Genomic DNA, 26,414 nt, shown 5'->3' on the forward strand with positions numbered 1-26,414 from the left:
GCCTACAATAAATCGGGAACCCTTTGGGAACCCGGCCGTCTGGGGCCCCTGGCAAATTTCCTGTATAGCACAGCAGTCTATCTGTGCGTGTGGGCTGCTTTTAAAATTAAGATTATTTCAACACACACACACACACACACACACACACACACACACACACACACACACACACACACACACACACACTATTATTATTATTATTATTATTATTATTATTATTATTATTATATGTTGATTTATTTGACAGTAAATCTAATTTTATGGTTTTGATTTGCTCTATAACTTCTTCACTTAACATACTAACCGAAGAACTTATCAGAAACGCCCAAATGAATCCTTACTGACTACAATGACTATAATAACTCATTTGCTGTAACTAACTGACCTTGTGGAGAAGGGGTGGGATGATCGGGTAGAGGGGGGGGGGGGGGGGGGTCCTCCCGGACAGACAGCGATGGAGGCAGCGAGGGGGTGGAGAAGGAGAGAAAGCGAGAGAGAGAGAGAGAGAGAGAGAGAGAGAGAGAGAGAGACGAGCAGAGAGAGGGGGTGGGTTATTTCTGAGCTCAGGGCCGAGGATTAGGCAGGGAGCAGTCCCAGTACGATGACAGCATCCAGCTTTTAGCCAAACCCCCCGCACACCACATCACCATCATCATCTGGCGCGGGAGGATATTTTCGAGAAACGGATTTCGTCTCGTATAAAATCTCTCGTCTTTTAGTAGAAAAGAGGGGGGAAGCCTAACCACCAATCCCCCCCTCCTTAGACTCCCGGTCTCCCGATCAACCACGAGGTGAGTCCTTTACTTATTTCGCGGCGTTTGCTGTCTGATGAAGGACAGGAGCGCCCGGCTGGTTACGCAGGCGCCGACCGGCACCTTGCGTTCAGACAGCCCTGCCATTTGCACCGATTATCATCTGAATATGAATAATTTAACTCGTGGTCACTTTCCCATCACCCGCGGGCTACACCCGGGACCCTATATTTGACGGAGGTGGCGGAGATTTAAATCCGATTAAGATTACGCTGTAAGGGAAACAACAAAAGAGTGACGTTTCTTCTTCTTCTCTCTTTGTTTAGCCCCCTGGATTGAGGGGCATGGCTGATCAAAGTTAGTGTCTGGCCTGTGAGATGGCAGATATCGATGCTTTTAGGGGCATTCATGATGGGTTTGTGAGAGAGGCGCTGAGGTTAAATCTCACAACCCCCAGTATATTAATATTATATCAACACAATATAATATACAGTTATAGCAAAATCTCAACAAAATAGTGCTCGGTCTATAATTCACCATATTCTCAAACGCATGTGTTATGCATCGGTATTGGAAATCCACGCTGTCGTGTGCGCAGTGAAATCACCGTCACTAGCTACAGATGGGAAATGCACGGACGAAATCCTGGCTGATCAGAGGAGGAGGGGGGTGGGTGGGTAGGGGGGATGCCAGGAGTCTGGGTAGTAAAACACGCACACTATGAATGGGCGTAGGCGATGTGCAGCCAGCCTGAGACAATCGTCTCTTCCGATTTTTTCTTCGCTCGTGTCCTTTGGCCATGCACCGCTCTCCCTGCTCTATTTCTCTCTCACGCTCCCGTGCCGTGTCGGGCATGACAAGCGCAACATAACTAGACCGGAACAATGCGTTTCGCTTGTTCTGGGGCCCTCCGTTTAACGCATGGCGTGATTTAATGTGACCGCTTTGTTGCGACCCAGACGTGTGTAGTAATGCAGCTTCCACTCATTGCTATCTTCTCATTGATATCTTCTTTTCATGCTTCTGTTTGCGGTCCGTATGGCGTTTTGGCGGATCCTAAACATAAAGCTGCTTTCACTCAGCGTGTATACATGTGAGCACGCCGCCTGCGCTCCTGCCAGCGCTGCAGGCTTTGTGCTATGACTCAGGGATGTATGCTGAAGCATGTGATGGGAATTGCTGCTCTGAGGTCACTCCGCCAGAGAAGAAAAGCGACGGGCAGAACTTGCACATCAGGAAAGACTTGGCTGCATTATCCTCGATCTTCTCTGCTGACTGCTTCTCTGCCCCACTTAACCCTTGTATGGTGTTCGGGTCTGTGAGACCCGTGTTCAGTTTTTTTCAAAAGAAAAATTAAACAATTAATTATTTTTTCACGTGTAAATGTGTTGTGTCTTTCCACTCACTCCACTTGATTATAACTGATTTATTTATAACATTTTATATAAAAGAAAAACGAGAAGCACATTAATTCATAAATGTGATCTAACAAAGGTAAAGGGAAAAAATTAACCATGTTTGCTGTTCATATGTCTTGTAATTGGGATGAAGTAAACATCTGTTGAGTAATTTAACATAAAATTGTTTGATAGTGTTAATTTGGAAAGCCAAAACTCTAGCGGGTCCACCAGACCCATGAACACTGGCTGAGTAACAAAAATACGAACACCACACAAGGGTTAACCAGAGCCAGTCTACCATCCTCTCCCTCTCTCTTCATCTTTAGTCTCAGCTCCATGTCTCCGGGGCAGACTGTGCTGCTGCTGAGCTGGTGTTTGGCTGCTCCTGCTCCCAATACGCTGACCAGTACGACCTGCTCAAGAATTCATCTTCAGTTCATGTTATTATAAAGAGGAAGATTTCCGCTAATTAGTAGTCACGGGTTGCCTAATGTGATTGTAGAGGCTGTTTCTGGTGGATATATGAAGGACTATATCCATGCATCATGGGTTTATTATTGAGTATTTTACACCTGTTTCTTCCTAGAGCTGTCGCCAGAGGAAACAGGAGACGTGACCTCATTCATGTGACAGCTCTCTGGTGATGCCACCACTGACTGGCAGTGGTATCTTAATGTAGGCCAACCCCCCATTTCTGTGAACATATAGCAAAAGACTTTGAGAATGAAAAGAATTTTCCTTAAAAGCCCAAGCAAATCATCGGCTCCTAATAATCAGGTTTTCTGTTCTTAGCTGTGATATGAAATATTGAAAGCCTGCTGTATCTGCGTTATTACAGAACCCGGGCATTATTATAGCTTGTAGCAAACAGACTGAACTCTTATTGCTTTTACTTAAAGATAAGACTTGTATTGTGTTCCGGATCACCGACTTGAAGGAAATTGACTCAGACAGCAAAAGAAAAAAAGTGTTGCAGAAATTCCAGACTTGCTACATCTATCACCCTGGTATATCCAAAAGCTTTCCTCAGACATCAGACATCTCCTCTCTTTTTATGTCTGTCTGCATGTTTCCTTCTCTTTAGAACCATGAGAACCATTGATATAGATCTGTGACACAACACAACGTACCCATTATTTAATAGTGCACAGGGGAGCTCAAGCCTTGCCAGGTCGCTGATGAAAGGGGGAATGAAACAAGCGGTGCACGGTGAGCTCGGTCTCCATAATGCTAATGGAATGAGCTGACAGACGGAATGAGAAACAGAAGATGGGATTATGTCTGGAAGACAGGTTGCAGTAACAAACAACCAGCAAAACACAACATGCCGTGAAGTTAAACAAGCAAACAAGCTGTTCCTTTTAAAATCGACCTTATCAGTGATTTTATTCCTTCTTATTCTTTGCAATTGCATAGCATGGACCACTGCCACATGCCGCATCATATAAGGAAAACACGCAACCTCCACCAATAGAAAGTCAACAAAAACCCCTACAGCTAGCTTTGGTGATGTTTCTACTTAATTTTATGGCAGACCATCACCTGGAAATTTTGTACAGCATTTTATGCTGGCATGCTTAGTGGATGTTGAATCTAAATATTTAATGGGCACAAGAAAGCATCAGCCTCATGGTAGCCCTAAACAAAAAGTCAGAGATTCTCCAGAGTCAGCTGGATTCATCATCCATGCGCCTCAAGAGTCTCCCCCAAATTCTGTGGTAATATTTGTAGACATACACATCATGGTGCCCACGGAGCCACAGCCAATCTGGCTAAAAATACAAGACTATGTAGGGACATCTCACAGGTTTGGTGGTTTGATCTCTGCCTCCTGCTACTTTGTATCCTTTTACTGGATATCAAAGCACCTCTAAAAACCTCTTCCAATCTATGTATGTATGTGTAATACCATATAAATACACACGCTTTAACTCTTTACCCCCTGAAAGTCTATTAAGAGCAACACTTGAAATGCTTTTCTGAACTGAGCAGCTTCTGTCATATTTCAGGCCTGCTTATAGAAGAAAATTACTGGGTGTGTATCAGAAATTAGTGAGGGTGGTCTCTACCTCTGCAGCTAACCTCGGAAAAGGCCGGAAACTGTCCTAATGGCAGTCAAACCACAGCTTTATTGATATATACTGAGGTGTCAAAAGCTGTCATTAAGGGTGCGGGGAAGGTCGTCAAATGTCGTCTTTATGGAGAAAAGAGTTAATGAAAAGCATCTGATGATTCATCATGGAGTCGCTTTTTAATTACTTTAACCAAAGTTGAACATTATTTTAGACACGGTCCATTTTAAGTTCTGTGGTTATACAACATCCACATATTGAGCTTCTTACACGAAGCGACTTACAGTTCCTTACTTACACGCATAGAGCTACAGTGAGCACTCAAAAGCGTCTTTTTATTTAGACATTCATTAGCAAATTTAATGAAATAATCAACTTTTTTTGACTTTCTAAGAACACATTGTGAGCGTTTCCCCACCTTATATATAAGCAGTCAAGCATTTATTTACTTTATTTTTAAAGTCCTTCAGTATGAGTAAAGCAGGGCTGCCCAATCCCAGTCCTCGAGAGCTACTATCCTGCAGCTTTTAGATGCATCCCTAATCCAACACAGCTGAATCAAATGGTTTGATTACCTCTTCAGCATGCCATCGTGTTTGGCAAAGGCCTGATAACAAGCCATTCATTTGATTCGGGTGTGTGGGAACAAGGATGCATCTAAAAGCTGCAGGACGGTAGCTCTCGAGGACCGGGATTGGGCACCCCTGGAGTAAAGTATCTTGTTGCACTAAGTAAAAGACAAAGAACAAATCCTGCACTCTGACTGACTCTGGGGGGTTGTGTTGTCTGCTCTGCTTGTTGTTCTTCACGTTTACAACTTTGCATTTATGAAATCTGAATCATTTCAGCTGTCTCACATTAAATCCCCCCCCCCCCCCCCAAACACCACCACCACCACCTCCTCCAGTCCTCCAAGTATTGAAACACGCAGTATTTTCTGCCAAGCGTGCTGCTGTTGGACTGAATGTTCCCTGAAGTCTGTGTCCAACTTTATTGGCAACAACTGTGAGCCAAAATGAAATGTGGAGTTGCTGAACCAACCCCTGCTGCCGCTGTCCTGCACCTCATGCGGTGCAGCTGTATTCGGCGTGTCGTGCTCGGCTTGGGAAGGGGGTTGGGGTGCGTATGTGTGCACGGGACAGATTGGGAACAAGATGTCCAAAACACCCAACTGGTCCTTTCTAAATAAAATCTGTTGTCGAGTCAGTGGATTCATGCCCTGATGCGACTTCTCTGTGCCACGTTCAGGTTTTTCTGTACCGACGTGGTTTAGCCCAGCAGTGCTAATTGGGCTTAAAACCATTTTCTCTTCAGCTGACTGCACAGGAACTGCCCGTTCAGTACCACCTCTCAGCCCCCCTGAGGATAGAGTCCAGAAGCCCAATTCTATGAACTGCATGCGTCCTCAAACTGGGATTAAATAACTGGCTGTTTTGTCAGCGACAGAGAGACATTGTGTGAGGAAAATGAGCAGACGGGGGAGGGATTGTCTTAGAGAAATCAGACACAGACAAAAGAGAGAGAAAAAAAGAGGGAAGACAGACTTTATTACCTAACAGCATTCTTCTACGTTCGCCATGTAAAGTGAAGGCTGGTGTAGGGGTGAGAAGGTGAAGGGAAAAAGAGGAGGGAGACTGAGTGAAAGGCCAGGCAGGCTCTGAGGCTTACTGATGAGTTGTTTGCATGGTGAGCTCGGGGATTTCAGGACGTGACAGTGCAGGATGGCATTTAAGATTCACTATTGATTCAGAGAGAGATTAAGGAGCAGACCCGTCACCGTCTTCCACTGTGCTGGGTTTGGATAAAAAATGAAGATGCTGGCACATATTGAGAAAACTGAAGCGATCTCTCACAGTCAGAGAGGAGGGTTCTACCAACGCTACAGGTCTGAGTGTTGTCTATCTGTTTGTTAACAGCTCCTTCTGTCTCACTGTTTGCTCTCAAACGGTGGTAAAAAACCTCGCCTTCACTTGACCACCCTTTCGCCCGCTCCTCCTGATGAACGGACTCTGTCACCTTCCACTTTTTCTTCTTTATTTCCCCGTCCTCTCCAGCAGCTTTCTCCTTTCATTTCTTTTGGCGCTGCCCTCTTCACCCTTTTTAAAACTCTCCCCCTTTTCTTTTCCCTCTTCAATATCCTGTCCTTTCTTTCTTTTCTTTGCCCTGACCAATTCTCTTTCTGTATCCCTGCCCCTTTTCTCAGCCCCCTTAGAGCCACACCCCCCGCGCTCCTTTCTCCCCCTGCTTCCAACCCCCATTCGCCCTCTCTCCTTCTGTGCTCACTCTTCTTCTCCTGGCCTGTGTTGGCAAAGTGGCAGAAGGAGGCGGTTGGAGGCTGAGCTAGCTGCATTAGCCCCATACATTATTCATGTGCCCTGCAGTCTGTGTGGGTCCAGGTCCTCCTCTGCCTTGTCTGAGGGACACATGGGCCTCGTGAAAGAGCTCTGTGTGTGGGACACAGGGCCCGATGGAGGAGCTACATGATGGGACTATCAGCTCCTTGATTTCTGCTCCCTCTTGTAGAAGAAAGCAACAAAGAATGAGCGTTTACATCATAGATCAACATTCAAGTGCAGAATAAAGTGGTTTCCTTAGATGAGAGCAAGAATGTTTATCCAGTGTTTTCTCCTAATTCAAATTTCTCCTTGTACACATCAAAGCCCTTCATTTCCACTGAAAACCAGAGTCTGGCTTAGGTTTCCAACATATCTGCCCTGATGTTCACATGAAAGACTTGTCCCCTTTTAATATTGGCCAAGATCGCTGTTTGCCTGGCAGTGGTTCTCTCTCCAGCTCATCGGGATTCACAGGCTGTCCTCTCTGCTTTTAGAGCACACCCAGTTAACTGAACTGTTAACTGAACTGGGCTGTATGAAATTTTAATTTAGACAACCAGACGGAGATGGAGTGCCTCCTCTCTCCATCGCCATGAGCTTTTGAGGCTGTGGAGGAGCAGTGGATGAGAGCGAGAGAGCCTCTGGGACTAGAGGAGGAGCCTTTTTGGAAAACCACAACCAGATACTTGTTTCATGCTCACATCTGCTTTGCCTGACACACTTATGTGTTAACAAGAAAGTATACTGACTACTTGATTAGAATTCACTTTCTTTTAATGAACAGGTTAAAAAATTGAGCTAATAGAGGTTAATCAGTCCCAGAAACCGGTTGTTTCCTGCTTCATTCTAATTATAAACTTGTCACGTGGATGTGTTTTGACAGGTTTTCCTGATAGTGTTCTGCTCTGCACAGGTGGTGTAGCTCCAGATTGGCATCGGCCCTGATGATCGCAACAACCCCTCTCCACCTCTTTTCAACCTACCCAGAGCTGATGTCTCAGAGGGCGAGGGGGTATGTTTGTTCCGGAGTCTTGAAGAGACAAGCTACATCACGGTGAGTCACGCACTCTCTGAGTCTTCAGTGAAAATGTGAAACACCGGGCTGTTTGCTTTCTCTCCTTTTTTCGAGAACTATGAGGGAAGTGCAGTCACAGTGTATTTCCTCTTGGATCTGCTAGACTAGCTTTACTAGTAAAGCTGCAAATGTGAGCTGCAGTTGATGATGGCCAAGATAGTAAACTCGTTGCTCCAGTGCTTAGGTTGTGTACAGTATGTATATAAAAAGTGCTGCCCACAGAGACTGTCACTGGAGATGACTACCTGACTCTGCAAGGGCAATGAAGGTGAGAGAAAGAGGGAGAAAATGACAGACAGAAGAGAGGAAGAATCATCTCACCCAGCACTTGAACGTGCACGTATTTGCCCATCCATACACCTGCACGTTTAACACATAGTGAATGTTTCTTCCAGTGATCAAAGGGGGAGCAGATGTAATACTAAGTGCACTTGGTTCCTCGTGTGCATTTGTCTACTACCTACTCTCACTCAGTCTTCTTCATCCATGTTTAGCTGGCTCTATCCGGATAAGCAGGAGGTGCTAAAGTGACACCCTGACCAGTGCGGGCTTGTGCAGAGCGAGTACCTCTAATCCTCTTAAAGGACAAACCTACACTGCATGTTTTACTACCATTAAGGAGGGCTAGTCAGCGCTGGCCTCCATTCAGCAGAGACACTGAAGCAGAGGTGGGTGAATGTGAAGAAAAAGACAAATTCTATCCCATAGATGTACTTTTACACACAGTAGTAGTGCTTAATATCTACCGTTTACAGCACAACATGCATTGTTTTTACATAACTCAGAAGTACTGTGAGGTAATTCCTACTTTAATGACTCATCCTTCCTCATTTATTGGACACAGGCATGTTTTTAAAATGCTAGGAACAAGTGTGGCAGACGGCCAGAGCCCTGCCTCTTTTAAGCTCTTCACAGAACTGTTGGCATGCAGCAGTTTGATCCATATTTCCGAAGGCCGGTCAGACCGAGCACTTGGATTGGTTTCCCCCAGGCCAAGGTATGGATCATTAAGTTTCAGGAGGGCATTCATCATCGTTAGCCAAACAGATCAGATCTAGGTCACTGCTTTTCCCGTCCCTGCCAAATTTTCCCCTTTGTTTTCCCTCTTTCAGTGGGTGAAACCGCCCAGCATGGCCACAAACAGCAGATGAAGTATATCACGAGGGAGTATCTGCTGAAAACAAAACTCAGCATAACTTAATTCCCCTTCATGCCGCAAATAAAGGCTGTCAAGTAATTATCAGGCGCTCTACAAGCCTCTTCCAGCTGCAGAGTATTGATTGGCTGAAAGAAACAAAACCCTTTTGAGGGGCGTAGTAAGTCTTGAGATTTGGTTTGCGTTCAGTCGAACTCCCCAGGGTTAAAATGAGCCCTCCATCGCTCTTTATGTCCTCACCACTGCCTTGTTTAAGGGGCAAGCTCAGCAGAAAATGTACAGCTGCAGAGTGGTGGTGTTGTGAACGTTCATACTGGGGCATACTTGTGAGTCCTTTTATTGTGTGATGATGCAGTTGTTGTTGTTTTTGAGAATCAGGTCATTTCGCCATGTTTTGCTGCTCATGCTGACTAAACTCCACCCCTTTCTCTCACAGCCTTTTTTTTTTTTTGCTTTCTGCTCACACATCTGATTATTCATAGTGTTCGAGGCAGGCTGCATGCGGTGCATATAAAAAAGGGCCTAGATGCAAATGTAGCTGGAGCACAATTCTCGCACTGATTGCACAGTCCAAAAAAGACAGAACTGAGCTCTGAGCTCAGTTTCATTTATTCCAACCAAATCCTTTCATCTTCCTCCCACGTTTCCCTGTTCCTCTGCGTGTTCATGCACTTTTCTCTCTTTGTCGCTTCAGATAAATGGAGGAGCAGGAGCGATGCAGGAGCAGGTCTCCGGCTCGGAGGGCCAGTCGGGTGCAGCAGGTGGTGGGGACAATAATACGACGCACTCGAGAGTCTCTTAGCAGGTACGGAATTAAAAGGAGTCTGAGCTGAGGGGGAAGATGTTTTTGTGGTGAAATCAGTGCAAAGGTGTTTAGAGGGTGGATTTTGATGGGAAGAAACTGAGTATGACAGAGTTTTAAAAAAATATGCTTATATGCTAAAAACAACTAAACAATGTGTAAAGAGTGGAAGAGGAACTTTAAGCACGTCTAAGCCTGGTGCCAGATTCTTGAGTGACACAAAAATGAAAAATGTGGGAAGTGCAGGTGTGTATTTGTTCAGCATGCTGAGGAAATTTACTGACTCATTGTGAGTTAGCAATAGCTAAAAAAAAGGGTAAACAGCACGTGGAAAACAAAAAGAGGCAAAAACTGAAGAAGAAGCTGCCTTTCTCAACCTGTTATGGACGCACTAAGACACAAACACAAACCAAACCTCCTCCCTACACCCACACACTGAGCCACATAGCTAAGTACATATTCAAACCCGAACTGCCTGACTGTCCCTCTCTCATACACAAACTTGTCCCACAGCAAACCACAAATATGTTTTCAAGAATCCTTCATATTTGGCTGTCCGCTAAGACTCATTCTCAGCAATGAACGCGTTGCTGAGAAATCCCAGTAAACTTCCTCCTGGGAATTCCTGGCGAGAAGCATATTCGTAATCGTCCCCGAGGGGAATTTCGGTTCACAAATAGTTGTCATCACTGTCATCGCACATCATAAATAAACGACAAGCATACATTAAATGCAATCATGAAGAGAGCTGCAAATGCACTGAAAGTCCGCAGTTAAAAACTGTGTACTACCCTGGCCTGCAGCTTGTTTAGCAATCCAACAGCTGACAGAACAAATGATCTCATATATTTATTTGCTTTAGTCCTCCCCAGCCTTCTCATATGACTTGTGTTGAAGCTTTGCATAAAGAGGGTGTTGAAGGCCTGCCAGAGAGACCTTTGCCCTGTGACGGGGTCTTAGTTACCAAAACACAGCGAAGATCTATCAAGTTGGTGCAAATGATCTTTCACAATATTCTCCCGGCCTGTTTTTGTTAATCATGTTGAGGTTGTAAAACGCACAGATCACACCAAAACCTAAACCGATTCAATAAAAGTGTCAATGTCTGATGTGCCTTTGTGAAAACGTCAGACATTTTTTCATTCAAAAGTAAACCTATTTCCAGGGTGCATTCAAGCCAAGGATGTATGTTAATCAGTTGGTGTCATTTAATTAGTGTTAATAACAGATACAGCTTCTGAAAGGTGATTATATGATACTTTTCTCTAATTAGTTATAAATTAAGTGTATTTAATAATAGTGAACAGACAACAACATGTCACCTTGAATTCTATATCATTTTGAGATTCACTTTGGTTCATTTTGACCTTCCATTGCCTTGAAAATGTTCAAGGTTAAAGGTTCAAGGTAAATGTACACCACAGTAGTTATTGTGACTTGAATAAATGCTGTTATTTTACACCAGTAAAGTGAACTTAGCATGCTTTTCCATTATCTTTGGTTATATATATCCTCTTATGATGGTTAATGTTCATTTAGACAAGTTTCTAAATAAAGAGGTTAAATAGAGAGTATTCCTGACCTGAATGATCAAAACACTCGATTTTAGAAAGTTTCTTTCTACTGCAGCTCTCGGTGTGGGTGTAGCAATCCCACTTTTGTGAGGAACAGCCAATCAGAAGAAAGTTGACTTAACTGTAGAGAAGCTAAAATAAGTTGTCTTCAGACAGTGAGTGAAATGAGAGGCTGCATATGGCCTAAAATATATACAAGCTGTCTGAACTGTGGAGCCGGAAATACTGTGTGACACCGCAGAGAAGGTTCGCTTTACAGGATTTCTGTGCTACGTTTTAATCAGCAGTCACTGTGGAACAAATAAGAAACGTGATCTGGAAGAGCAAAGAGTAAACTTTCTCCTCTTTGAATACACTACTTGAATACATAGTATCTCTTCATGGCTGTCGTCGCCTCCAGTTGGATAACCCATCACCCTGTCTGACTTCCTCAGAGAGCGGTTGCTAGGCGATGGGAGGTCGCAGCGCTCCAACAGTCTGTCCAATCAGAACTTCCAGGCCAAGCTGACATTGCAGATTACCAGGGACCCGGTCCTGGACAGCAGCACTGGACATGGCTTCACCCTCACCACAAACGCACCCCTGCTGGTCAGGGACATCGCCACAGGTACATCGGCCGTGCAGTGGCTGTGAGTTAGCGTTACCAAATTGCCACCTGCTTTATGCAATTTTCGCTGCATGCAGCAAGCATATTTACACTTTACCACTCTCTCTCTATCTCTCTCACACACACATAACACGCACACACACATTCCTGGCATTCAGGCCCCGGGGCACGGTGCCAGAGAAGCCACGAAAACAACAGAGCCACCTGCTCATCCTTTCTAAATTCAATCACTTTTCATTTATGCAACTTTGATGGGGGATAGAGAGACTGATAAAGAGAGACAGAGTGCAGGGGGGAGAGAGGGAGAGATGCTGATCCATTACTTTATGTCTATCCTGTAAAATAAGCTGATAAATGCAGTGAGGAGGGTCCCACCCTGCCACTAGCGCTGTAGCTGCTGCCAAGGAAAAGGAGAGACGAATGAGATAGGGAGAGTGAAGTGATAACAGAAGACAAGATTTAATTGAGAGAGAAGATGCCAGCAGGAAGACCCAGAGGGAAATACACAACCAAAGTGCAAACATGGCTAAAGAAAGCAAAGTAATGAGCGTGAAAGTGTACAGAAAGTAGAGAGGGGATGAACAGTTGGTGACACTTAGGGATTGGGAATAGTCAGAGAGGCCATGTTGGTAGATGCTGAAGGAAAGTGAAGGATGATGAAGTAGGGTAGAAAGAGGAAGAGGAGGAATCGCTATTATGAAAGCTTAACAGGAGGGGACTTTGGCTTTTGGGTGTGTGTGTTTATGTGCAAAAGCTTGCCATGCTGTACGGCTTGCCTTCAGTGGGTCACAAATCAGGGACAGACGGGGCTTTGCCAGGCAGACTGGGTGTGTGAAAATTTGTGGGTGCATGTGTTTACGTGCACAGATGCTCAGCGTGTCTGTGTGCTTGTGTGTTAGAGTAAGCTGAAACTGCTGTGCCTCAGTCGTGCTCGCTTGCCTGAAGACAAATGAGTATAAATAGCTACAGAAAGCAGAGCCGAGCCGGGCTGGAAGACACCCAGAATAACCTTAACCCTTCACGTCCCGGAGAGCTCAGCCGAACGCTGTTGAGTCAGCCATATTGAACAAGCACGTGTGTCATTCTGTGTGTGTGTGTGTGTGTGTGTGTGTGTGTGTGTGTGTGTGTGTGTGTGTGTGTGTGTGTGTGTGTGTGTTTCCCTTTGTCTCCACGTACGCAGCTGTGGGTTTTTTTTGTTTTATGCAAGCACTCACTCTTTTCATTGTGTGAATTTGTGCATCTGTGTGTGTGTGTTGATGGGAATGCGTGTGTTTAGGAAGTCCTGCAGATGGGATACTATTCCCAGGGGACCAGGTGCTGCAGATTAATGATACAGCGATGGAGGATTTGAGTGAAGAGCAGGTGGAAAATGTCTTAAGGTGAGGAGATCCATCTATCTACAGTTGTGGTCAGAAGTTTCCATGCACTCATCATGGGCATGAATCTCAGGGTAATTTGGGGCTTTTAATATTTTATTTGAACTTTTCTTTTTCCAGGGTTGAATTAATGCCTTTAAAGACTTTTGAAAGCAAGAATTGGGTGCAAAAAATCGAATTTATTTTCCATTTTTCTAAATCACACAGGATCAGTGGTATCCACACAGGCTCAAATATATAGCCCAACTAATATTTGGTTAAATGTCCCTTCTGCAACTTGTACTTCAACGAGATGCTTTAGGTATCAATCCACAATCTTCTGGCATGATTCTGGATATTTGACCAGTCTTTTTGGTAGAGTTAATATAAATGATCTGGTTTCCCTTCCAAAACTACTTTTGAAGTGTTTGGCTTGTCTATGTGGGAAGCTGCCTCTTTCTTGGTCGCCACCCTCTCAGTTCAAGGTGTTTCAGCAGTTATCAGTTCAAGATTGAGCCTTGGGTCTTGGGTTTTTCCTGAACATCCTCACCAATTTCCTCTTGTTTGAGAGGGACAGTTTGGGTCTTCTTCCAGAACAAAGTGGTGACACATCTCAATAATTTGTACTTATGATCGATGATTGTTTAGAAATCTTTCCAGCTTGTGTAAATCTCAAATTCTCCTTCTTAGAAAACTGTAGATTTAAGGGACTGTATGTATATAATTCAGCCTGTATGTGTACTTTCGATTATGTGTAAATTAGAGAAAATTCAAAATAAATTCTATTCTCGTTTTTCACAGTCATTAAAGAAATCAATGACAATTATTTCAGTTGTTTTCTGGGATTTTGACGCTGATTCATGTGTGACTGCGGGTGTAGAAGGCTTAGTGAGTTAGCGGTAGAGGTCAGAGCAGAAGATGCTGACTTAATAGCTGAGCAGAAAGGTTATGATCCCTCCTCCGTCTGTGTGAATGAATGCTTCTTCTCTGTGTTCAGGAACTTGGAGGATTGTATCAATGTGACTATCCTGCGGCACATGACAGTGAGTACAAAGAAGACATTAATGAGCTCCTCACTACACAGTCTGTATGCCATCGCTCATTTAAACATAAGCTGTCTGTGTGCTCCCAAGCATGTGACTCTTAGCTTGCCTCTTCTGACTGGATTAAGCACTTTACATTGTGCTGTGATGTATGTATCGACCGTCTGAGTACAGCTCTGAATGTTTGCATTTTAAAGCCTGCTGGCGTCAGTGTTACTCATGTGTGTCTTAGCCCATGCTTCATCCTTCATGTACAGTAATGGTGCTGATGTGTGTGTGTGCTACAGAATCCCAAGTCATCCATTATGTCAGCAGAGAAGAGAGCTCGTCTGAGGAGTAATCCAGTTAAAGTGCGCTTTGCAGAGGAGGTGGTGGTCAATGGGCACACTCAGGTGAGAAAACCTTATCTGATACAGAAGGAGGCTGCCAAACAAAAAACAAGCATTTACTGTAAGGCTACAAGCAGCAGTCAATTCACAGTCTTCCACATAATGAAATATTCTTCATTAGGGCTTATGGGCTAACATTTCTTGCAATCATTTAATATTTGATCTTTTCTCATCTGATATCGATTATGTCTGACCACATCTCTCACTTCTTTCCACCAGGGAAACTCTCTTCTCTTCCTGCCCAATGTTCTGAAAGTCTATTTAGAGAACGGACAGACCAAGGCTTTCAAGTTCGACAACAACACCACCGTCAAGGTATGTAATAAACAGGATTACCGGCCTAGTTAGAAAGTTTTACCCGAAAAGAGCATTTAGAGCTTTTACTTGGTGGCTTCATTGAGTGGCTCCATCGTATAGTACGTTACACGTTCGCCTAACCAGCAAAAGGGGGTGTGATCCTGGGGCAGGAGGAATGGGGCAAATCCATCCAGGGTTATGTTAGAAATGGCCATATCAAACACGCAAAATTACCTGCTCTGGAAGCCCTCGTGAATAGGAGAACAGCTGAAAGTAGCTCGCTCATCGGCCTGATGGACTTGTTTATCTTTTGATAGATATAGTAACTAAGTGACCCAAGAGATGCCTACATCATTCATGGTTGACATTTTTATTACATAACAGCAGTGTGCCCCAGTAATAAGAAGCCTGACAACAGCTATTTTTAGCGTAGTCTTGAGAAATAGTTCTTCTGGGTTTATAAAGGTCTTTCAAAGTTTACCTTTGGACTTTTTCACTCATATTCAGTCTAGTCCTTGTGTCTTTACACACAACAGAAAATTTGGAATAGACCAATTTCAAATTTGAATTTCAATCTATGAGAAGATAACACAGTTTGACTGGCATAAAATAGTATTTTTGCACCAACAAAAAAAACAATTAGCCAAAACCAAGGCATATCTCACCATGGTGTGCAGTGTGCCCTTAAAGAAACTGAGGAAACAGGGTCTTAATCTACTCTTCACTGTAGCCTCATCAGAAATGGTCTCAGTAGAAGGATGGCCTCCCCAGAGCGTGGACCTCAACAATATTGAAGCAGTGAGGGATCATTTTGACAGAAAACTGAGTAAAATGAAGCCAACATCCAAAGAACAGCTTTGAATGTTTTTCAAGGAGCCTGGAGAACTGAAGACTACTTAAACAAATTACAGGAAGGCCTACCTAAGAGATTTCAGGCTATGGTGAAGAATAAGGGTGGTCACACCAAATACTGACTTTCAAGCTCATTAGAACTGTATAAACTCTATTGTTGCCCTGTATATGGTATGTTTCATGTATGTTTGCATACATAACAATAAATTGCTGCACCTACTTACCATTTTCCTTGCAACATATAAAGAAATGACTCAAGACGGTCCTCTTATGAGCCAATAAAAAGCCCACACAGTTTCTTAAAACCACCACGAGACTGAGCACACAGGTGAATGTAGCTGTGAGATGCTTGGTAGGACCAGGTGGGACTATTTTGAAATTAAGTGCACCAGAAGCTAAGGTATGATTTCCCCCAAAGGTGTCACAGTGTGGGTTGGCTATAACAGTTGTAGTTCATTGGGAGATACTGTTTCTGAAAAAGAAAATTATGAAAAGGTCAGTAAGTCACCATCAGTAGGTACATGCTTCTGTCTTTATGAGCAGGGTATTATTTTTACAGCAGCTTTTGTATTTCTGTTTGTTTTCCCAGCTGAAGCAAATCTGAGACAGGGAATCAGCTTTGTCCCTTTGCCCTCAGTGGAGTGGGACGAAACATGTTTGTCTAAGAGGTGTTGGTTTTTTTGTCATTCCAGGACATTGTTCTGACTCTGAAGGATAAGCTGTCCATCCGGGCCATCGAGTACTTCGCCCTGGTGCTAGAGCAACAGTACAGCATCACCAAACTGCTGCTACTGCATGAAGATGAGCTCATTCAGAGGGTGAAGGAAAAGAATCCATGTGGAGATATCTCGTAGATATGTATGAAGATTAAATGCTACAACTTTCCACCTCTATCTTTTGTCTTCACCAGGTGGTGCAAAAGAAAGACTCCCACGATTACAGGTGTCTGTTCAGGGTTTGTTTCATCCCCAGAGACCCAGGAGACCTACTGCAGGATGACCCCTCTGCCTTTGAGTACTTCTTTTTACAGGTCAGAGAAGCTCCTTTATTTGTTGTCACCATTACGGTCATGCATTGTTTATTTCAGAGACTTTTGCTCTGAATTATTTCGCAATTAGACTTTGGTCCTTTCTCTGCGTATGTACAGAAAATAAAACTTTGTACCCACTTTATGCTGAGTGTGCTCTGAAATTCTTCGAAAATATTGCAAAAGTAGCTCTGAAGTCAACATGCAGCCCCTCCTTATAGCTTCATGGCCTTATCCCTATAACACGTTGCTCACATTCTTTAGTCCTTCTTTTGTACAAAGCAGTTACATACTTGCTCTGATGATGCTAAGTCTTGATATTGTTACATGTGGCCTGTGCGTGTTTTTGTTGCTCACTAAAGCAGTGGAGAGTGCCGCTTATGTCATGCCAATTTACTGTTTCATTGTCTTCGCCGATTGTGTTTTCCCTGTCAGTGTCAGGTCGCTGGTTTACTTACAGATATGCTGATGAGCTACGTGCTTTGCAATGTCTGACATGCAGAGTATGCTGGGACAAAAATCAGGTCACTGTAAGGTGCGTGTGTATTATGTAATACTAAAACTGTGATTCTTTCTGCCTGCAGAGTGTTGGCGATGTGCTACGGGAGCGTTTCGCGGTGGAGATGAAGTGCAACACTGCACTCCGCCTGGCAGCCCTGCACATGCATGAGAGACTAGATAGTTGTGGACAGACCAGAACCTCAGTCAAGAGTATTACGTGAGTCATACGCGTGGGAGAGTTTCCGTTTAGGGGTCACACTAGTAGGACACTGTAATTGTGGTACTTCTCATTATAGGTTTTGAGTAATAGGGCCTTGACATTTTTTCACTGCTGCAATTACTGTGATTTGTCTAGGATGAGGCAGCTCACTAAATGCCTAATCTATTAATGTGATGGGAGAGGTTTAGTGGGTGTGTGGAGGATATTTGCCCCATTACTTGAGAGTGGAAGTGTCTCAAAATGCAAAGCAAACATCCATTTTTTCTAAGGATTGCGGCCTGGTTGTCATACATTGTTGTACATTGTATATATTGTAGTACAGAGCAGTTATCTGTACATTTCTATACTTATCCCACAAGTTATAATTGTGAAGACAACTTGCAATTAATGGGGCTGAAAGCTGAACTATGACTGTTTAGTAATATCTACTGGTAGTTTTTTTTTTTTTTTGGTTTGTTTTTTTAAAGAAATAAAGCTCAGTGAAATTTCTGAATTTAACTTCCGATATTAAGTGTATCTTTGTCCTTACATTACAACCTCTTTTCACTTTTCATGCATTTCTTTGTAACATTTTATTCACTGAGTACTTTCATGCCTCTGCAAATGTGGCGTTGACAGGAAGGAGTTCGGCTTGGACAGCTTCATCTCTCCTACGCTGCTGGGCAACATGAGAGAGAAGGACCTGAGGAAAGCCATTAGCTACCACCTCAAAAAGATCCAGTCCCTGCTAGAGCCACGCCAGAAGGTAAATGGATAAGTGGAAGGAAAATGTGAGAGGTGTAAAGAGACACATAGTGACAGCAGTGACTTCAGGCTACGTTTTAGCTGAGATGTATGAGGACTGCTAATCTTCCTAAGGTTTAAAGCGGTATATGGAAGAACAGCAGCTTGGAGGAAAAATAGATGTTGAGTAGGAGGCTAATTAAAAAGGTGAATAGTCAGTATCAGGCTTGGGTAATGCCACCCACCGCCTTTTTTGTCTGTCTTGCTCATACTGTATATCTTCTCTGTGGTGTTATAGGTAATATCTGCCAATCAGGCTCGTTTGGCCTACCTCACTCAGCTGGGAGAGCTCATTTCTTATGGGGGACGGTCGTACACAGCCACAATGATGGTAAGGGCTAAAGGCCTCATGTAAATTGGTGGATCCATTTGCTAAACGATGGAAATTGCAACCAATTAAAATGACTGCAACACTTATTTCCTTTCTTCCTTCTCCTTCCAGCTTCAGGACAGGGAAGTGCTGGTCACGCTGCTGGTGGGAGCCAAGTATGGGATGAGTCAGGTCATCAACCACAAGCTCAACGTGATCTCTACGCTGGTCGAGTTCAGCAGCATCAGCCGAGTGGAGCTGCTCACGGAGTCGGACAAAGTCAGCTTGCTGCGCATCTCGCTGCATGACATGAAGGTGAGGGGGCCTTAGGTGGGATATACATGTTCATCGAGTTGCAAGGCTGTATTATTCGTAAACATATAGACGTGGCACAGATGTTCATTCACCACACTATATTCATGAACATGACACTAAATATAGGTCAAGCATTCTTTCTCTACTATACATGTGATATATAACAGTATACAGCCTAAGGCTAGCTATATATAATGTTAATTCATGAATGCAAAGGTGACTGTCTCTCCTTCTTTCTCCCACTCCATCGCTTTCCCCCTCTTACCCTTTGGCTTTAAACACTACTACTTTACCTTTTTTCTGCAATACCCTCCCCCTCTCAGCCATTTGCCTTACTGATGGACTCTCTGGCAGCCAAAGACTTAGGGTGTCTGCTGGGAGGCTACTGCAAACTCCTGGTGGATCCCAATGTCAACGTCTTCCGTCTGGGGCGCCCAAAAGTGAGGGTGCACCGGATTCCTGCTGAAGAAGGTGTGTGTGGGAGGTTCGCCGTAATAGAGGGCGTGTGCTATGAATCCCTATCAAGTGAGCAAAAACTGTTTCACTTAAAACGTATGACTTTCTGGCTTTGGCCTTTTTGATAGCCTTTTTTTCACCTCACATGTTTATTTATGTCACCATCCAGTACGGATACGGATAAAAAAAAAAAGATAAGATGTCATTTTTTTTTTTTTACTATCAAAAATTAAATATTATTCTCCTTTATGAATGCACTAACACAGCTTTCGCAATGCTTGTCTGGTGTTTGTGCACTTTCTGGGTTTTATTAGGTTATGTGTCTCGCTGCTGCAGTGACTCAGACGACTCAACAGACGAGGATGACCCGATGGATTCTCAGAATTACAAACGCCCAGACCCAGCAAGTCAGGACTGGGAAGAGAGGAGAAGAGAGGAGGAAGAGAAGAGGAGAGAGGAAGAAAGAAAAGAGAGAGAGGAGCACAAAGGCAAACAGGAAGTGAGGATAATAGTGACAACAGAAGGTAAAGGAAATGAGAGTCCAGATGAAGGAGGAGCAACAGGAAGTGGTCTGCATAAATTCAGTGTTATGGATGAAGAAATGAACCTGGACTCTTCCTGGTACCACACTGACCTGCGAGTCACCAGCAGCTTCTCCAGCTTGTCCAGCAGTTCCTTGAGCACTGCACTTGAGGAGAGCAGTGCTGCCAGCAAATCCAAATCTCGCCTTCACGGGCCGCACGTAGGCGAGGATGTTCCGAGTTTTGATGTTCACCACCCCTACCTCCTGGAGCCAAAACGCCATCAAGGGCCACGTAGACCCACTAACCTCAATTACCGTGGGAATGACAACTCTTGCCTCTGCTTTGCTGACCTCTCCAAGTCTGACTTCCTACCAAGCCCGCCTGGGGCTACCAGTGATGACGATGATGACGATGAAGAGGAGGAAGATCGGGGCGCTGAGACACTTAGACGTATTTCTAAGATTCCTAGTTCAAGAGATTTGAGAATGATTGACAGCATACCCTTTCAAAGATCACCTATTAAAAGAAAGAAAAAAAACCCTCCCAAAGTCCCAGTAAGAACAAGTTCAATTCCTGGGAGCAAAGCAGGAAAGGCTGAGAACCGCCTATCAAAGGATGAAGACAGCATGTTTCTGACACCTTCACCCAACCCCAAGCCGAATCTTTTGGTCAAAGACAATGTCTCAGACTCTGAGGATGAGTTTTTCGATGCACAAGAGAGATTTACTCCTCCAGTTCCTGATCTCTCAGGTTTGTTTACAGCATGCTTGATAACTTAGTCCCTTGATGGTATATTTATCTGTGTACTGGTGACATGTGACAGCACTGTGACTACGATATGTTGAAAGGAGACGGGACAATTGTGAGAAGATGTGTGTCGGTCCATTAATACCTGTCTTTCTGTTGTTTTCATTTCATTTTTCTCATTCTCTCACAGATGCAGAGCTGGCTGACCGACGCAATGCTAATCGTTTGAGTGGAACCTGGAACAGTCTTCCAGCTGTCTCGCGGAAAGAGCCGTCATCTCCACTTGCCAATAAAAGCCAATCCTATAAAGCCAAGAAAGAAGCGGATACACTTAAAGCCCCTTCGAATCAACTCAACAACCAGCAAGGCAGTCCTTCAAAGCCATCACAGAAACCTGATGTTAAGGTCAAACCACCATTGGCACCGAAACCACAGCTGCCTCCCAAACCTCAGATCATTCCTCCCAAGTCTCCCCAGCATGGGAGATCATATGCCCAATGCAATGGAGATGCCTCTGGACGTTTGTCGTCGGAACTCCTTGAAATGGAGCCGGACACCATGGAGTTCAAGTCGGTCACATCAGGTGGATTGCCTATGTCGTCATCCTTGATCACAGCAGTGCGATATAGCAAGCAATCACTATCACAAGATGAAGAAAAGACAAAAAGACAGGAAAGCAGCACAAAACAAAGTAAAGATCTAGAAAATGGAGCGCGTGCTGTTTCCAAAAAAGAAAAATACATTCCTGATGAATCGCAAATTCCTGAAGCTGAGGGGAAAACCAGTGGAACTGACCTGCTAACAAAGACGCCAGCAAGCCTAACCCCAATCACTCGCTCTAATTCAGGAACTAAGCTAACAATACCCCCTCCAGTGCCTCCCAAACCCACTTCACCAAGCAATCTTCACCCCTTATCGCTACCTGCCAGCTCTCCCGTCTCTCCTACTGATCCAAGCAAAGGGATCTGTAAGGATGGCGTCAGTACTCCAAATGGAATTCACCCTTGGAGCAGTCGTAATGGGAGCATCCAGTCAGGACCTAGAAGGGTCTCTCTGAGCCACGAGAGCCTTTCACCCAAAAATACAGATGCACCTCTTACAGTTACCACCTCGCTGACCTCAACCAATTCTAAAGGGGGCCTAGAAAGCAGAGAATCTGGAAGATCTGGTTCAGGATCTGACCTGAGAACCAGCTCCTCCAGTCTAGGAGGCAGGCTACCTGCCTCAGCCCTGAGAGGGAAGATTCAGGCCCTTCCTTGGTACATGACCCGTTCCCAGGAGATATTAGGAACTCTGGACTATCCGTCCACTAGTTCCATCAATGGCGACACATCTGGATTTGGCTCTGGTTTGTCTGTAGCCAGTGGCTTATCAGACCTAAACAAAACTCCTGTCAAGGACAAAGAGAGTGTGCCCTCAAAATCAGGAATCAAAGGGACCATTTTAGATGATGGAGCTGAAGTTGTCATAGCAACAATCAAAGAGGCCCAAGAATTGTCGGCACACATGAAAAAGGCCAGTGGAACAAACGGCTCCCACCCTAATCTAAGTTTTAGAGAAAATATTGCACGTAGCAGCAGCGTTTCATCAGAGCAGCCTCAATCGCGGTCTCACTCAGCAGTCGGGTTGGGAGGTGTGTCCAGCATGGAGATTGGAGGTGACTCACCGACCTCCTCACTGGCAGACAGCACTCCTCCACAGCAACACCGGGAGGCTTGTGGCTGCCGCACTGTTTACGCCAACTGTTTCAGCGGAGACACAGAGGATGGCGTTAGCTTTGATGATGAGCTCACAGTTTATGAGTTCTCCCGTCGCATACGCCCCAAACCTGTCCAGCCGGCACCTGCCCCATCTCCTACAACAACACCCTCTCTCAAACCCAATATTCTTTCACTGCTGAGGGACAACCCTCGCCCGCTGTCTACTTTCTCTACGACCTCTTCTGAACTCAGTCCTCTTGTTTCGTGTCCAGTTTCACCCACAACCTCATTCGGCGGCTCGCTTCGTTCCCTAACTAACAAGAATTATGGTGGGCTGAAAGGCGGCTTTGCCTCTCTGCGTCACGATATAGATCAGCTTCTTCTGGTCTTAGAACGAGGTGCACCTGAGCAAACAGAGCAAACATCATGCCAAGATGCAAAGCAAGATAGCACAAAGTTAAAAGTAGGGCCTGATCTAAATCATAATGGAACCGAAGACAGCCCTGCCCCAGAAGCAAGCCTAAAGTGTAATAGGATGACACCTGCTACCATGACAGAGGCCGAGAGGAGTCTTCTTCAGGCTGAGGCTCGACGGTTAGCATCTGGATGTCAACGAGCCACGCGGGTAGGCTGGGCGCCCGATGAAGCCCTGCGTTCTTTATCCAATAGTTTTAGTGCCCTGGTACAGCTGTCGGCAGCCTGTCTGCAAACAAACCCTTGCACTGGTTGTGACATGTGCCATAATACAAATCTGGTTCAAAAAGTTGAGGACAATGATGGCCAAGAGGCCATGGACAAGCTGAAAGAGATAGTGGGGCTGTATCGGGAGTTTGTTGGGGCTGTTGAGACAGCTGGAACTGGCGCTGGGGCAGTGGGTAGGAGCGGGGGCGTCAATGGGACCGTACAGGGTCAGGGAGAGGGCGACGGGGTAAGGCTGCTAGCCAAACGATGCACTGTGCTCATCTCGTCTGTATTCGCACTCACTCAGCTCTTCCGGACACCCACGGTAGAGCCCTCGGACACACCCGGACATGTACCTCTAAACTTTTGATCTGTGAACTTTTACCCACTAATAACGCACTGACTCTAGAGGTGAAGACAAGAAGAAGCAGCACAGAGCTATCTGGTGTGTAACGCTTGTGTTCTTGTACAGTAAGTGCCATGCACACCACACCACAGCACACACATCACACACACACCCACATTGAAACACAAACACCAAACACACCCCTAAAACGAAGCGATGTCACTTCGTTGCTAAACCTCTCCTTGGACGCATACGGACTATGCATTTGTACATATGAATTTTATAATTATCTCATAATTCTCTTATTTTATGATACAATATGTGTATGTATGTAATGATGAATTACCCATGTATGTATTTATGTATTTATTTTTACAATATTTGCACCATGATCTGTGACTGGCAGGTCTCTGGTGAGGAAAAAAAGAACTATGGATGTCACTGGAACTTTTTTTTTTTCCCCTCCCCTTTGAGACAGTATTACGTTATCTTTTTGCTGCTTTAAATATTGCTCCACTCCACAAGGTGTAATCTGTAAATTGTCATTTTCTACGTTTATGATTACGGTACATTTACTGACAAACTACAGGAACTATTCTGTATCTCACTTGCGAAATATAGTAATAAACTGATTTGTTTTATATGTGCAGGTTTTGCACCTTTGTAAGGATTTAGTTTTTCAACATTACAGTCACAACTATACCATTACACAGCAGGGAGAGCACTTTTGACTGTTACAGATTGCACCTTTTTTTGAGACATGTACCCTTGTGTAAACTGTTTTTCTGCCCCTTCCCGGTCCATACCTGACTTTGTGTGAATGCTTCCTGGATATAACCCCATTACCCAATCGTATGCAGTATTATAATATTACTCTAGTTTTCATCCAAAGGACACTACATACAGTATATATTTTCTGGGAATGTGTGGGTGAGGTCCACCCAAACAGGGGACCTTATTTATGTAGTTTTTTTTTTTTTTTTGACGAGGCACAAGAGTGACTGTTAAACTCTATCCAGATGTAGCAAAGATCCAAAGTCTTAAAACACTGAGCCACAACTGTTCCCTGCCAATGTTTCGTCTTTGGGTGCACCACTTTATTAACTGAGTACTGACTGATGGATGGGCTGATGGTCAATGCTGGGGTCAGAACTGTAGATATACATTTATATCTCTGTGTCCTATTCTGTCCCTACTTTAGTTTATGGCTATGCAAACATAAACCCCTCAACCCCCCCACATACTCTGTTGTTTTTTGCGCTAACATTAAAAACAAACAGCAGCTGCATTATGTTTGCTTGAATATAATGGATGCTTTCTTTGTTTGGAATGTTGGTTTTTGTCTTGTTTCTGGAAAACTTTCTGCATTAAGGAATGCAACATTTTGCAAGGTTGCATGGCATTAGCATTTTGTCAATATAAAGACTTCTGTCTATACTGATGTCTGTGAACTTTCAGTAAAAGGACTACGTTGCTCAATCGGTTTGCTGATGTACAGTGTTCACTTATCAGCTCCTCCATATCACATGACGCCATCCGATTTGAAGGATTTACTCGAGCCACCTACAAACAACAGGAAGCTAATTAAGCCAAATCAGTCAGCGGTTGCTTATTCAAATATGATAAGGGGATTAGCTGAAATAAAGACTGCTTAAGTGCTGAGAAACAGCTGGTGAGGGGAAAGGTAGTGTATTTAATCTTCCAGACTGATGACTGAGGGAAATTTTGTTAAGGTAGTTGTGCAGCCATCACCATGCTAACGTCAAGACGTTGTGTCTCAGGAGGGTCTCCTGTTGTTCATTAGGCTGGCTCCATCAGTAAAGAGTGCCTGTGTCACCAACTCTTTCCTGTACGGGAACATTGTATGAACAGCATTTCATAGTCAGAGAGTCCACTGTGTTTCTACAGAAGCAGCCACTTTTCCATCCCCACATAAAACATGAAGTTAGTGTACCAAGAAATGTATTGTTTGGGAATAAATGAAACACTGACCTTAATAATGCTGTCTTGAATATTTGGGAACTGTGTGTACTTTCATTTACCAACAAGCAATTCATGAAGCTCCATTCACAAATATCGAGTGTTATTTATGAGATCATAAGAGATATCACTGCACACCGATATTCAACCCCATGGTGAATATTTCACTTCAGCAGATAAACTAATATTTATGAATCTCATAGCCTCTGTACCATCTTTACGCTCCAACTCCAAAAGTCTTGGGTCACCCCTTATTTCTTTATATGTTGCAAGGAAAACTGTAAATTGGTGCAACAATTTATTGAAATGTATGTAAAGATACATGAAACATACAGCATAAAATGCAAAAACTGAGTTTGCACAATTCTAGTGAACTTGAAAGTCAACATTTGGTGTGACCACCTTCATTCTTCACCATAGTGTGAACTCTCTTAGTAGAGTAAATTCTTTAAGTAGTGTTCAGGAATGGTTCTCCAGGCTTCTTGAAGAAATAGCAAAGCTATTATTTGGCTATTAGGTGCCTTTTGCTCCCTTCTGTATCAAGATGATCCCACCCTGCTTCCGAAAACGATTGCTCAAGAGCAATATAACAAATCTGGTTTATTGGAAGCATAGTATAAAGAAATGAGGGGTGGCTCAAGATTTCTGCACAGTACAATAACGAATGAAGATTGTAGGATTGTTTTTTCAGTGTTAATTTCCTACAGTTTCAAGATGGCAGTGTTTGTCTATGCATGAGGCCACCCCCTCCCCTTTTTGCTTTTTTGGTACTGGTCTTCAAACTATGTGGAGAGCCAATTAGCAGAGTTCAAGCAATATTTCTGCTACTATGATTAAAAAGGATTTTTAGATAAATTTGCACATAAAAAAAAGTTAGATTTCATCTAAGACAGCAGTCAGAAGGACACTTGATGTGGTGCAAAGAGAGCTGAGAGGCTTTGAAGCAACAGCAGTTCAGCGCTTCTTGATCTAAAGTCCCTCTGTCAGATTGTCCTTAATCTGATCATCATCTGCTGTCAGACTTCTTGACACAGCAAGCTAGAAAGTGGTACTCTGTGCTGACCCAAAACTCAGTCTCACAGTGCTGACTTGATGTCATTTCTTTTAAACAAAA

General features: G+C 44.0%; 1 protein-coding gene across 4 annotated transcripts; it reads left to right on the forward strand.

Annotated features, from left to right (window-relative positions):
• Nucleotides 1-550: 550 nt before the first annotated feature.
• frmpd1b (FERM and PDZ domain containing 1b) lies at nt 551-25,332 on the forward strand. 4 transcript variants are annotated; one of them, XM_085424326.1, is made up of 18 exons: nt 551-791; nt 7,474-7,614; nt 8,130-8,303; nt 9,486-9,596; nt 11,602-11,774; nt 13,051-13,153; nt 14,127-14,172; nt 14,460-14,564; nt 14,781-14,876; nt 16,403-16,528; nt 16,621-16,740; nt 17,322-17,455; nt 18,077-18,203; nt 18,480-18,572; nt 18,684-18,866; nt 19,190-19,391; nt 19,637-20,596; nt 20,784-25,332. In XM_085424326.1, exons 4-18 carry the CDS (start codon nt 9,490-9,492, stop codon nt 23,342-23,344), a joined length of 5,136 nt encoding a protein of 1,711 aa, XP_085280452.1. In that variant the 5' UTR covers nt 551-791; nt 7,474-7,614; nt 8,130-8,303; nt 9,486-9,489; the 3' UTR covers nt 23,345-25,332. The 4 variants fall into 4 exon arrangements, with proteins under 4 accessions (XP_085280452.1, XP_085280445.1, XP_085280463.1 ...); XM_085424319.1 differs by lacking the exon at nt 8,130-8,303 and having other exon boundaries at nt 20,784-25,331; XM_085424337.1 differs by lacking the exon at nt 8,130-8,303 and having other exon boundaries at nt 19,190-19,337; nt 20,784-25,331.
• Nucleotides 25,333-26,414: the final 1,082 nt, after the last annotated feature.

The sequence above is a fragment of the Rhamphochromis longiceps genome, linkage group LG2 (assembly GCF_057381845.1).
Source record: "Rhamphochromis longiceps isolate RC_006_pf linkage group LG2, R_longiceps_female_GT1.1, whole genome shotgun sequence".
Lineage (NCBI taxonomy): Eukaryota > Metazoa > Chordata > Actinopteri > Cichliformes > Cichlidae > Rhamphochromis > Rhamphochromis longiceps.

What these genes read in the sequence shown, in the direction of transcription:
- frmpd1b (XM_085424326.1), top strand. Translation starts at nt 9,490, where the DNA reads ATGGAGGAGCAGGAGCGATGCAGGAGCAGGTCTCCGGCTCGGAGGGCC. An exon ending in ACCTCAGTCAAGAGTATTAC is followed by an intron (nt 17,456 to 18,076) that starts GTGAGTCATACG and finishes TGGCGTTGACAG; the next exon opens with GAAGGAGTTCGGCTTGGACA. An exon ending in CGTACACAGCCACAATGATG is followed by an intron (nt 18,573 to 18,683) that starts GTAAGGGCTAAA and finishes TTCTCCTTCCAG; the next exon opens with CTTCAGGACAGGGAAGTGCT.